The sequence below is a fragment of the Nycticebus coucang genome, chromosome 3 (assembly GCF_027406575.1).
Source record: "Nycticebus coucang isolate mNycCou1 chromosome 3, mNycCou1.pri, whole genome shotgun sequence".
In the NCBI taxonomy this organism is placed as follows: Eukaryota; Metazoa; Chordata; class Mammalia; order Primates; family Lorisidae; genus Nycticebus; species Nycticebus coucang.
Window position 1 is genome coordinate 138813422 of NC_069782.1, and position 13615 is coordinate 138827036.

The 13615-nt window shown below is 45.1% G+C and overlaps 1 protein-coding gene across 2 annotated transcripts in view; it reads right to left on the minus strand.

Moving 5' to 3' along the window:
* Nucleotides 1–292: 292 nt before the first annotated feature.
* Nucleotides 293–13615, minus strand: part of XPNPEP1 (X-prolyl aminopeptidase 1) — a 56971-nt gene continuing 43648 nt past the window's right edge. For both annotated transcript variants that reach the window (XM_053583674.1, XM_053583675.1), the window contains exons 15-21: nucleotides 11517–11588; nucleotides 9897–9957; nucleotides 8363–8432; nucleotides 6488–6661; nucleotides 5507–5583; nucleotides 4250–4348; nucleotides 293–833 (exon numbers count right to left, since the gene is read on the minus strand). In XM_053583674.1, coding sequence (XP_053439649.1) covers nucleotides 705–833; nucleotides 4250–4348; nucleotides 5507–5583; nucleotides 6488–6661; nucleotides 8363–8432; nucleotides 9897–9957; nucleotides 11517–11588 — 682 coding nt within the window. In that variant the 3' untranslated portion in view covers nucleotides 293–704. The remainder of the gene's footprint in view (nucleotides 834–4249; nucleotides 4349–5506; nucleotides 5584–6487; nucleotides 6662–8362; nucleotides 8433–9896; nucleotides 9958–11516; nucleotides 11589–13615) is intronic.

Below are 13615 nucleotides of genomic sequence, written 5' to 3' on the forward strand. Positions count from 1 at the left end.
GTATCAGTACAGTAGGCCTAGTTCCTTGTGTTGATCACCTCCATATATTGATCAGTTTGTTACAGTCCCTTGGGTGGTCAACTTATAGAGGTCCTACTGTATTAGGTTTTCTAGAGAAAAGAAGAAAACACTTATAATTAATCCACAAAATATACAGGGAAGCTAGGGGTCACTTCTCAAAGAGGGCCTTCCGACTAGAAAATGTGTGTCACAGAAGCCGGCAGCTCTAGAGATGAGCTTGCCTGACACGCCAAGAGATAGCACTGTGAGGAAGGAGACCGCTGAAACAAAGCACAGTTTTTGACATTTTTATTCACTGATCATAAATAGAGTCCCATGAACATTAAGGTGATCATGAATGATGTACTAGCACCTGGAACATGACCATCATGGAGCACTCGTTTCACCATCACTCGCCAAAGAACTTGGGGTGTCTCCCACTCAATCAAGTGTACAGCTTTGTGGGGACCTCCCTCTGGTGCAGCAATTTAATTCTTGGCTCATTCTCAACAATTAAAAAAATCATAAAAGACTGAGTGTTGCAAGAAAATATCAAAGAGGATAGAAGATTTTCCGTTCTTCTTAAGAGTCTAAAGTAAAAAGGGGAAGTAGGGAGGAAGGAGAGGAAAGGGGGAAAATGTCAGGAGTCTGCCATCTTTCTTCCTTTCCCCAGAGCATTCTGCGGTAACAAAAACCAGGAGGTATTAATGCTGCTTGAGGATGGGTTGCGTCTCTCTGATGAGCCACTCAAGAGCTTCCTGTCGACCCTGTTTTTGCAGTTCCTTCCCAATCACGTCCCTGCAGATCAGGTGGTAATTGTTGAGCCAGTCACACTGCAGGGGGGGAAAAGGACAGAGAGTATCACCATCACACCTTTAACAAAAGGTTACACAGGCCACAAGCAAGGGCCCTGTGTGGTCAAGTCACAGGCTAAGAGGAAAGGTGAAAAGACCCTTTTCCCTGCTCACAGATTTCCTTGTGTTCTATTTCCCTGGAAACAAATGGGACCAGGCCTACCTCACTTATGGTGAAAATGCTCCTGGAACAGTTTACTTTTAGAAAGAGAAGTCTCTAACCAATAGCTCCTGCACATACCTGTGGGGCTTTGTTCCCTTATACCTGAACCATCTTGGGAATGGGTGACAGGAGGGCAGGGCACCAGAATAGCCCCTGGACTCTGGGAGGACTCCTACTAAGAGACACACCTGAAGCTGTCCTGCCAATGTGCTGAGCAACATATCCTCTATCTCTGACAAAGGTAAAAAAACTAGGGTCAGCCACGCCCATGTGAGTCTCATGACTGAGGCTGCCTAGAAGAACCCAAGTCATTGGTGGGCAAAGACTGTGGTGCTGCAGAATGAGGTTGGGGGCAAACTCAACTTTCAGACCCTTAACTCAATGTGCCACAATAGCAGAAGACAAAAAAGAGATTAAAAGGAAGGAGGTGCTGGCAGAACTCGGTTCTTTGGTGAGGAGAGGAAGCCAATCCACTAGACTGGATGGTGAAAGCTCAAGGTAAAAGGATGAACTCCCCCAGTGGCTGGGGTGGAGTAGAAGAAGGCTGGAGTGAAGCAAGTTTTCCCAAGAGGATAAGAAGCCCCTTTCTCGTTTTCCATGGGGTAACTGTAGCAAGGTTGGTAAGACTGGCACTGCCATTGATGTGGTTGTTGTAAACATGAGCCAAATGCCATTCATGGAGGCAATACTGTTACAAAGGCAGTAGCTCCAGGGACCGTCCAGCTGTGTCCCAAAGCCCAGCTGGGGATCAGGAGGGACACACAAGCCCATAGGGACTGTGACCACTGCCTTTGACCCACCCAGGGTTCCAGTCCCTACTGATAAAAGACTGCTAGCTCCTGCTGGGAATTCTGGGATTTGGTGAGTGGTGGGAGCAGGCAGGCAGAGGGTGTCAAGAGGTGAACTGCCATATGTCCGCAACATGGCCAGCAGGGCTAAGAGGCAGCCTACTGTCCACAGCAGATCAACAGCAGGGACGAAAGCGGCATCCTACTGCAACCCTGTGGCTACAGGGAAACTTCCAAGGCTCTCCAGGTTAAGAGAAGGGGAGAAAGAAGGAGGGGGACAGTGCAGCAGGTGAGCAACACCCCCAGGCCCCATAGTGTGTGACTGCCCATGTTTACAGCTGATGAAGGTCCTTTGCTGCCATCCAGTGACAAAGGATGAGAATGCAGACCAAAATTAAAAACTCCCTTAAGTGACAGCAAAAGACAGACTAAATAGTAAAGGGCCATGACCAGGTTTTTTAAAAGCCCGGCAGACAGAACCTTGATGTGAAGTATAACTGAGCCGCAGACAGAATGAAGGCCCAGACTTACTACGTGGTATATAGGAAAGAACCTTTTGCTGAAAAGGTAATATCTTTAAGTAAGTCAAAGACATAAGAAATAATACTGTACTCTACCTGGGATGTTAAATACTGTCATCCACTGTTATTTGTAGAAACTTGCTTATGATATCCAGGATAACAAGATATTACCTGCCCTATAAAGAGTAACTGGCCAAAAGAATAGTTTGATGATTTGGGTATGCAAAGAACAGCAATGAACCGCTGGGTAACATCTCACTGGTCTATGTCCAGTGTCATGGGGGTAGACAGAGTCACGGGTTAATAACAATACTCTCTTTCAAGAGAAAATGGTCTTGTTTAACATTCCTCATACACTATTTCATGGATGAAGTGGAATGCCACGGGACAAATCCCTCCTTATTTGTACACTTTATGTGGACAAGAAAGACTGAATGACTAGAATTACTTAGTAGAAAGCCACAGCCTTGGGCTTCCAGGAGTATAAAGTTTCTTATTATAGGAGAGTCCCTTGCTAAGACCCTGTAAGCCATGCCTAAGGGCCATTACCAGAGACATGTGTTCCCATGAGTCTGAGGGCTTCTAAGCAGGGTGGCTCCCATGCCCACCTGTGCAATCTTGTTCCCTTTCACTTATAGGAGCATCACTTACAGGGACTGGAAAAGAGCCCCTGAACCACTGGAACGACTCTCCCTGGAGAGGAGACACACATGACACTGTGCCAATAGTGTTGAGTTTCCTGTTCTGTATCCACCTACAAGCTGCATATAGCAACGTCAGCAGGGCCTGCTTGGGTCCTGTGGATGTCTGGCTGAACCAAGGGCACTGATGGTCAGGCAGAGATGCCCATGCACAGAGCAAAGCTCAGCAGAAAGAATGCCCTTCCTCTGCCACCACCTGGGAGCTGGGAAAGGTAGAAGAGGCTTCTAGCTGAGAGAATCCCATCCCACAGCTCCAGTGGAAGGGGAGCTCATCAGCCCTCAGAGGCCCTTTCCTTTGCTGTCAAGAACAAGCCTAAGCAGCCCTCCCTGAGGATATGCTCCTGCCTCAAGAGGCACTCCTGGGCTGGGATGAGGCCAATGGCTGCTGCCTCAGGTAACAATACCTTCTTATTCCTAGAGCAGCCCACCATGCTTACCCTGCCTTCAGCTCCCACCAGTCATCTGCTTTATACCAGACTCCTGACCCCTGCTCTGCTCTCAAATTTGTGAAAATCCCATCTGTCAGCTTCCTACTTTGGAAACTGTTTTATCTGCCCAGTGCTAACTGTTCCTGCCCGTTTTTAACCCCTGTTTCTGCTCTCACCTGATCATCTACCTGATCCCTCGAGCTTTATTCCAGGTTCCCAGGCCCGCCACCTCCCCTAGCCTTTCCGGTCTATAGAGGTTTCAAGACCTGTAACTCTTTGAGTTTGCAAGTGAAAACTGTTGTGCCCCAGGATTTGTGAAAAGTTTTAAGACCCCAGAATAACCACAGCAGTGACAGAGAAGGGCAGGTACCTCCTTTCTCCTCATCTGTACAAAAACTGGGCATGTAATAATAAATTGTGCTTCTTATTTCCTTAATGTTTTACCCAACACAAGAAACAATCTGGTATGTGCAGTGGCCAAGAGGCCCCAACATCCATCTGGCTGTTTGTAGAGAAGACACATGGGCCTGTGTTTGCTAAACATGCCTCAGTGCAGCTATGAAGAGCACAGGTATTTCCTCCCAAAAAAGCACAAAGTCCTACACCCTCACAATGGCTGGCAGGAGCAAGAATATCTCCATTTGGAGGCCCAACAAACATAGGAAAAGGTCTGACAGTCCTCCGGAGACCTAGGACTTTGAGACTCAATTGGCCTAGATCTCTAAAGTAAAAGGTAAGAATGAATTAGAGAACTCAGGGCAGCTCTCCACCCCCAACTAACACTAACCCATTACCTCCTTCTCTGTAAGAGAATCCACATCTATCATTTTGGTCTGAATTGGAACCAATGTTAGAGGTTCAAAGGTCAGGCTTCCCCGGTTATTGAAATTATACTGTGGAAGAAGAAAGAAAACAGAAGTTTTTACCACTCTTGACCATGATGAATCACCAGATGGTCATTCTATCAGAAACAGCCACCCCTCAGAGCCAAGTATAACCACAAGGTAAGAAGTGGTGAGCAGGTGACTATTTTTAAAGGCACACAGGGATAAACACAGCTGATGCCACTTTCCAAGAGCTCCTTTACTCGGCTAACTACAGCCTGTGCCACCAGGAAAAGCCAAATAAAGGGTGCTGAGGAACTCCCAGCATCAGGTCCACAGGCTAACCTCTGGGATGGAGGGGAAGGGCACGGTATGGGCTGTCTGGGCTCAGAGGCATCTCTGGTTTGGGCTCTCAAACTCTGCTGGGGCATGAGTCCCCCCAAATCGTTTTTTTTTTTTTTTTTTAAGTTAACTGTGTGGCCAACCTTGACCCAGCCAGGCCCATCAGCAGACAACACTGAATCACACAAGAGCATGCTGCATCTCTGTTCACTGCAGGACCTTTGGGAGTGAGGTGGGAGGCCACTTCCATGAACAGTGACTTCCACGTGAAAAAAGAGAACAGATTTCCACAGTCAACCTCCTTGGAGACTTAGGAAGATACTTTTTTATTGGCAGGAAGGTCTTTAAGGTAAAGTCTTACACCTAAAACCCTGCAACCTCTTAGTAACACTGGTGGGGGAGCAGGTGAAACACCTGTCTTGTACTGTCTACAAGGCCAACCCATGGTATAATTCAGGGTTCATGAACTTTACCTGACAAAAATCATCTGGGAAGTGTGATGAAATTATAGCTTCCGGGCCCTTGCCCTGGAGATTCTGATTCATTATCCAGAAAGAGAGCTGGGAATTGGCCCTTTATATAAGCACCCCTAGCAGCACAGACTTCATGACAATAAGGTACCTCTAATAAACTCAGAGCCCCAAATCATGTCAAGCAGGGGCCAACCTGAGGTTCCATGAATTCCAGTCCTTGGCCCCAGTTCATTAAGGGTTTGTTTTCTGGCTTTGCAGGGGAGGCAAGTGGTTTCCAGGAAAGTCTCTGACATCAAGGAAAGGAGGCTCCATGCTGGCCCAGAACAGCATGTTCTTGGCTTTAAATATGTAAGTCTTTATCTTCCCAATATAAAAAATAGCAAATATTTTTAATCAATAAGTAAACACTTACCTTGGTCTTCACAGGAACCACCAAGACAACATTCTCAATGCGAATTCCAAAAGCCCCATCTTCATAATACCCTGGCTCTAAAACAAACCAAACCCCCAAATGAGAGGCAGCCTACAGTGATGTCCACAGAGAAAAGCTTTCACTCCTGGGATGACCACCCATCCCCAAATAGAAGAAGAAACAGGTAAAGGGCCCACTCCATCCAGATGTAAGAGTCCCAACACACCACCTTCTCTCCCTGGCCACTTGCTATAGGCCAGTAGTGATCTTCACAGGGTGTGCCGTGAGAGGATCTTGAGTGTGCCACGAAAAATTTTAAAGATCATTAATTAAATTATTTTCAAAAGAAGTTCAAAGCACAGTAATTATATTTTTTTACTCTTTTTTTTTTTGATCAATATAATTTAAGAGTGCCATAGAAGTTTAACTATGGGTTTGACTGTGCCATGAGATAAAAAAGGTTGAACAGCACTGCTCTAGGCACTTGAGGTACAGAACAGGCTCTGCAGATCCTGAAAACTGGCTTCAGGTAAATAGTACAATAACAGACCCACCAAATAAATCATGTATGTATCCACAAGACACATGATGCAGGCACTAAATATATTTACAAATATTTAGCAATGACACAGGAAAAGGTAATATATTAAGAAAGCATAATACAAACAGTGTGATCTTTGACTAAAGATAGAAGACCAAAAGCTAACACAGCAAAATATATGTCATGTCTCCCCTGGGTAGTCAGATTGCACATATGATTTTAATTTTCTTTTTATAGTATTCCATAATTTCCTTTTTTTCTAAAAGGAACATGTGTCACTTCTATTATCAGAAAAGTCTGTTGATATGTTGCTAATTCAATGTGACAGGAGGGGAAAATTATTGCCAATTTACCTTAAAATAATTTAAAACTAAGACACAACAAAGACCTTTCAAAAAAGCTCCAGGATGCACACGTGTCCTCTATTGAATGACACCTACCATCAGTGACAATCATGCCAGCCTCCAAGGGCTCATCGGAGAATGTTTTGTAACTAATGCCACAAGGACCCTCATGGACATTCAAAAAAGACCCAACACCATGTCCTGTTCCGTGCAGGTAATCCAGGCCTGAATCCCATAAAGCTGAACGGGCAAAGGAGTCGAGAAGGTGGCCTGAAAGACACATAAAAGGCCACTTGGTGATGTTTCTATAGCACTTTAGAGATCGGATTTATTATGTTTGGCTCCAAAAGAAGAAAAAGAAACCAACAGGTAAAAGTTACTAGAAGGTTCATATTTCAGCACAGCACAAGGAAAGAACTTTTTAAAAATGAGAGCTACTGAGGAGCCATTCTACTGAGGAGCCATTCTACTGAGGGGTCAGTCTACTGAGGGGCCACTCTACTGAGGGGCTCTACTGAGGGGCCAGTCTACTGAGGGGCCAATCTACTGAGGGGGCCAGTCTACTGAGGGGCCAGTCTACTGAGGGGTCAGTCTACTGAGGGGCTCTACCAAGGGGCCAGTCTAGGCTGCTGGTAAGGGGTGGACACCTACAGCAGATAAAGGCCACACTGCATGGCATGGACACTCCCTTCCCAGATCTGAGACCCTAAGGTTTCAGAATTACCAAGATGAAGGGTTATCACTCTGGTTTTTTTCTCCAAGCACGTGGTAAATAAATCCTTTCTATAAAAAAAAAAAAAAAAAAAAAAAGAGTCTGGATGCAGTGCCTCATGCCTGTAAACCTAGTACTCTGGGAGCCAGAAGGATCCCTTGAGCTCAGGAGTTCAAGATCAGCCTGACCAAGAGTGAGATCCCATCTCTACTAAAAATAGAAAAATTAGGCTTGGTGCTGGTGGCTCATTGGTTAGGGCACCGGCCACATGCACTGGGGCTGGTGGGTTTAGATCCAGCCCAGGCCTGCTAAACAACAAGGACAACAACAATAAATAAAAAATAAAAAATAAAAAAAATAGCCGGACACTTCAGCTACTTGAGAGGCTGAAGCAAAAGAATCACTTAAACTCAAGAGTTTGAGGTTGCTATGAGCTGTGACGCTACCAAGTGTGACATAGTGAGACTCCGTCTCAAAAAAGAAAAAAGAAAAGAAAAGAAAAGAAAAATTAGATGGGCATTGTGGTAGGCACCTATAGTCCCAGCTATTCAGGAGACTGAGGCACGAGGATCACTTGAGTCCAGGAATTCAAGGATGCTATAAACCAGGCTGATGACACGGCGCTCTAGCCTGGATGACAGAGTGAGACTCTGTTTCAAAAAAATAGAAATATAAAGATGAGATTCTAGCCAGACTACAGGCAGGCAGGCAGGCAGGCCGGATGAGAGATGAGGAAACTGAGGCTTCGGGAGATGAACATATACCAGATCAAACCAGGTCTAGGTTCAGGTCTTGTGAACTCCTAGTCTAATGTCTCACCCACCAGTCCCTAAGCAAGTAAGTACATATCTAAAGTTCAGGATCACAGTAAAATAAATGCCAAGAATCCTGAAAAGAGTGACTGGCCCTGCACTAAGAGGGCAGACAGGAAGCTCCACCAATTCTGCGCAGGCCCTTGCCCCAGCTTGTCCTCTCCTGGGAGCTGCCTACAGTGCTATCTAATACCATAAGTGGTCAGGAGAGAAGCTCACAGCTGACACTGGGCCCGTCCTGAGCCTCACTCCCCTGGAGGGCCTCTGGGTTTATCAGTGGGTCCGGGACACTCCCTCCACACAGCACCCCTACCTGACCGGCCAGGCCTGGGGTGGGATGGGGACTGACACGGCAAGAGGAAGACTGTGTCCTTCCACTCAAATTTGGACATGTTTGATTCTTGAGCACAAAAAGGAGTCTACCATATGACAGGAAGAACCACCTACCTTTGGTTCCAGTCGGGAAAACAGCTGCACTCACAGCTATGTGGCCCTTGAGGACATACGTGAAGCATTCCTGCCAAAGAAAACCCAGGGGGCACGTTGCAGAATGTGGACAGATGTCTCAATCCTCTAGTTTTCTGACAGTTCAGAAAACCTTGCTTGTTAAGGTTTTTAGCAATACCACAGAGAAAATCAGAGTAAAAAGAAAAAAAATCTAGTGAATTAAAAGCCTTGCCCTGGGACCAACTTTTCAAAAAACCTTAAAATTATATTTAGTGCAAGAGCACTGTTAAGAGAGATGATCCCACAGGATTTTATCTTATAACGAACACTGTGACAAACTCTATGTCATGTGAGCCTTAGAAAGGCTGGAAGAGTAATCACCCTGACTAGCACTGGCTGAGCTGGTTCTCTGTGCCAGGCATTCTACTAAGCACTGTACATTCAGGCCCACACTTCACCATGGTGGCACTGCCACAAATTCAGGAGTATGCCCAGATCACACAGTCCCTAAGTGGCAGTGTCTGGCCTCAGAGGCAGGCTGTCTCGCTTCACCACCTGTGCTCCTTACGACCGTACTATCCTTGGGGGTTATCCCTGCTGTCCCAACAAGGGAAGTGCTGCTCCAAAGGTTAGTGGCTTGCTAGTAAGGTAAAGTCAGGACTAAAACTCCACACTCCTTAACCTGGTCTGGGGCTCTTTCTACAACACAAAAAGAGTCACATCAATGGAATCCTGGACCCAAGTCCAAATGCTACTGAGGTGCACTGGTGCATGCAAATGGACAGAGCGAGGGACTGAGACCCAGAAATGCACCCCACTATATGGCATAAGACCCTTTTCCTGCGATAATTTTCCTGAGAGAGCTCCTTGGACAAGGAGGTTCACTGAGAGACTCAGTCAGCATTCGCTGAGCAGGGGTGACCCAGGAACTCACAGGGCCCGTAGAAATTCACAATCTTCACAATCAGCCTTGGAGGTGGGTACTTTTATCCCCATTTTCATGGATGGCAAGTGCTTTTGTTCAAGCTCGTGGAGCTAGCAAACAGTGGAGAAGTTCAGAAACCAAGTCTCCAGACCCCTAAGCACACACGGGAAGGGGGACAGCTCTGTCCCCCTTCCCATGACAATCACATCAGAAAGCTCCTAGGCAGTTGAGCATGTAAATAAGAATGTTGGACTTGAAACAAGAGGAGGCAGCCTTCAGAACCACATCTAGACACTGCTTGTAAAGCATATATTTCCCTACCCCCCAACCCCAAAGACTTCCTGACTCAAAAGGCCAGACTATTTAAACTTGAATCTGAACTGTCCTGACCTTAACAGAATGCTTTTAAAATTTCCCCAAATGTCTTACTCTCCAATAGTTAATTAAATGAATTTCATAAAGCAGATAACCCTGACTTCACAGTACCTATCCCATATGTTGGATAGTTTACTATCCCATATGTAATTTTTACTTATAATCCTTTTTCACAAAAGCAAAGATCTTCTTAAGAAAGCAAAGGGCCTCTTGCATTTTTTGCCTCTACCTTACCTTCTCATAGGCCGTAGGGGTCCCAAAATGCATGGTCCGGGTCACATCTGTAGTTCCATCCCTTTCCGAAAGAAAGGACAAATTAGTTTTCAGCTGAAATAAGCTTTTAGTCAAATGAGACAGGTGAGGATGTGGAAAAATTAGAACCTTCACAGACTGCTGGCGGGCATGTAGAATGGTGCAGCTACTTTGGAAAACAGTTTGCAGTTCCATAGAAGGAACTTTCATATGGTGACTTCCATCCTAGGTATGGACCCAAAAGAACTAAAACAAAAACCAGCACATGAATTTTCAAAGCAGCATTTTCATACCAGCCAAAAGGTAGAGCCAACCCAAATATCAACCAACTGATGAACGAATAAACAAAATGGGATATTTGCCCTACAATGTTATATTCTTGGGCAATAAAAAGGAATGAAGTACTGTTACAACATGGATAAACCTTGAAGACATTATGCTAAGTGACAGAAGCCAGACACAGAAGGCCATGTATTATATAATGCCATTTATATGGAATGTCCAAAATAGGCAAATCCATAGGAACAGAAAATAGAGCAATGGTTCTCTAGGTAGAGGAAAAGGGGGTATGAGGCTTCTTCTGGGGGTAATGAAAATGTTCTAAAATTGATTGTGGTGATGCTTGCACAACTCTGTGAATTTAAAAGAAAACATATACTTTAAGTGGTTAAATTGTGTGGTGCATAAATCTTATCTCAATAAAGTTGTTATTAAAAAATGAGACAAAGTGTGACTACAAGGATGGCTTGATAATGGCGCCTGACACATACACTCTTGGTCTGTGGTGTGAGGGCTCTTTCATGAGAGACACCATCACTGGGGTTCTGAACAAGAGGGAAGAAACCAGAGTAAACAGGAGCTTTCTAGCAAAAGAGGGCCAAAATCTAACTCCTCTTGTTAAAATAGCAAGGGGTTTCCTAGACAGAAACCCTAAAAATATCCCCGTATAATCTCTTAACACACCCTAACCCACATCTCTGAGACAGAAAGGATAACTCAGAATCCTGTCAAAATTTAGAAGTGAACAAAAGTTTATACCATTACCACATGAGGCCTGTACCCTTAGCTCTAGGCTGATACTATTTCTATCCCTGTGTCCTACGGCTAGGTGTGGTTACCATGTTATTGGCTAAGCTCATTTAATAATTAGGTCCTCCCTTGGCACAGTCCCAACTGCCAGGAAAGTGGCAAGACAAGGAAATCTAGAAATTTAGGGGCACCCCTCTTTTCTCATTCATTCATTCAAAATTAATCCTTTACATCATAAAGCCCTGGGTATAGGGAACCAGCAGACAATTTATGGACTGAGGCAGAAAACTTTCCAATGGTTCCAAAAGTGTGCTTTATTTCACAGTTATTTATTTAGCATTTAAACAACTTCTGGCCAAAGACTAACATTTCTATCAAACACTCTTTTGTGGGAACAGAGTCACAACTGGGCTATTTCAATGAGGGCGAATTAAAGGACAAGACACGAGAACATGAGTGGCCAGTGCAGAATAAAATGAGCAGCTGAGCACTTTCAGCTGGAGCCCTGCCTGTGCACCTACTCAGCTATCTCAAATCCAGAGTCAAGATCAACGGCAGCTCCAGGTCACTTACTTGTATTGAGCACCCGAGTCAATGAGGTACACCTCATCCAGGGACAAGGTCCTATTCGTCTCGGGGACTGGCCTAACAAAGTTAACAAAAAAAAATTAATTATTCCACAAATGTAAACACTTGGTGAATCTGGGAGGAGGGCCTAAAGAGTTCCTTGTACTGTCCTTGTAACTAATGTAAGCCTGAAATTACATCAAAGTAAAAACTCAATAAATTATTTCAACTAATACTAAAAACTTCTTCTATTCAAAAACCCAGTCAACACATTTCTTTACATCCACCTCTGTTTGTGTCTGGAATGAAACAAGGATTCAAGATGTAACTATAAAAGCCACACAAAAATGAGAATCAAGAGGAGCAGCAGGACCAGGCTAGTCTTGGGAGCAGCCTGGAACGGCCACAGGCTGCCTCAGGGAGCCCTGGGCCCTGTCTCAACCTCCAGACCACACATCATCAGGGGCCGACCCCCAGTCCCCTAGACAGGGAGGGGGTGAATTTCTTAATCTGGGAGAAAAACTAAAGGCGTTTGTCAGGAATGAAGGAGTGGATCGTGACACTTTTCTGCTCGAGCACTTTTTTCAAATGAACATGAGGTATTTTCAAAAGGGATCCACCCTCCCCACGCCATTTTCTAGATACTGCACTGAGAAATGCCTGAAGGGATGAAAACATTCCAAGTCCCCTCAGCTGAAGGGAGGCTGTCCTTCATCCCCAGGTCCTAGCCCTCTTCAGCGGGAAAAGCACCCGTTGGCACAGGAGCTAAACTAAAGCACCACCAGACAGGGGTTCATCCTCCAGTGCCATCAGTTCACAGCTTCCAACAGTCCACAATGAAGAAATGCCAAAGGGGGAGCAAACTTCTCTCCCCTTGAAATCAAATTGCTTAATGTTTTTGGTTTGTTTTTTTTTTGCAGTTTTTGGCCAGGGCTGGATTTGAACCCACCACCTCTGGCATATGGGGCTGGTGCCCTACTCCTTTGAGCCACAGGCACCGCCCTAATGTTTTAATTATATGCAAAATTGCAGGATAATATCCAGCCAGGAAATTCATCATTTGAGTTAAACGTAAGACAAAAAGTGGAGTCCTTTCGATATTTTTATGTTGGAACAGAAGTATTAATGTGAGAAAACTATACTATCACATCTGTGCCTATCTCCCACACACGGCTTCAGAATCTGCCCTAAGACTAAAACCTCGAAAAGCAATTATTAAAAAGGGGCTGGGAGGGATTTGTGCCCACATGTAGCACAGAGAGACGGACCAAGTGCTCTTTCCCTGACTGTGCGTCTCCCAGAGGGGAAAGCGTAAGACTCGAAATGCCTAGTGCCCAGTGCAAAGCAAAACAGCTTAAGCTGGGCAGAGCTGAAGCTGAAGCCCAATGGCCAGGCCGAATTCCATTTCCCACCACCTGCACAGGCAGCTGTCAGTCCCGAACATGCCACACCCCAACCTCAGTTCACAGTTCAGGGAGGTTCAGCTCTGTGGGTCTAGGGCTTCTCACAGATCATACGGTAAAAATTCCCACAGACCAGGATGCTAGGCTTCAGGCTTCAAGCCCAGGGGGAGAGGAGGGAGGGCAGTGATTATCTCTCTACCCAAAACAAATTGCCCTGCAACCTAGTGACGAGTTTTTTTGGTACAGAGGTGACGGAGCCCACAGATCAATGTAAAGACTGGGTACAAGGATGTCCACCTTTGGCCCATGGACCACGTGCTGATTTTGTGAGGATGTTTTTTGCTTGTCTGCAGTGTCAGATATCGTAAAAAGCATGCATGTACTTTTTTGCTGATTAGCTTTCATAGTGTTTTTGCATTTACTGTGTCCCAAGACAACTCTTATTCTTCCAATGTATGGCAGAGAAGAAAAAAGGTTGAACAACCCTGGACTAGGACATTGAGAAGGCTGCTGTGAGGACCCAACTACAACTCAGACTTTACCTAACAAACGCAAACAATGTTACCTAATCCTGTGTACCTTTATATTAATCAGAAGTTTAAAAAAAGAAAAAAGGCTGCCATTATCAGGAAAAAAAAAAACACTCCAAAATTCCAGTCCCCAAGATTCAAGAGCTATGAATACAGTTCCTATAGCTTCAAA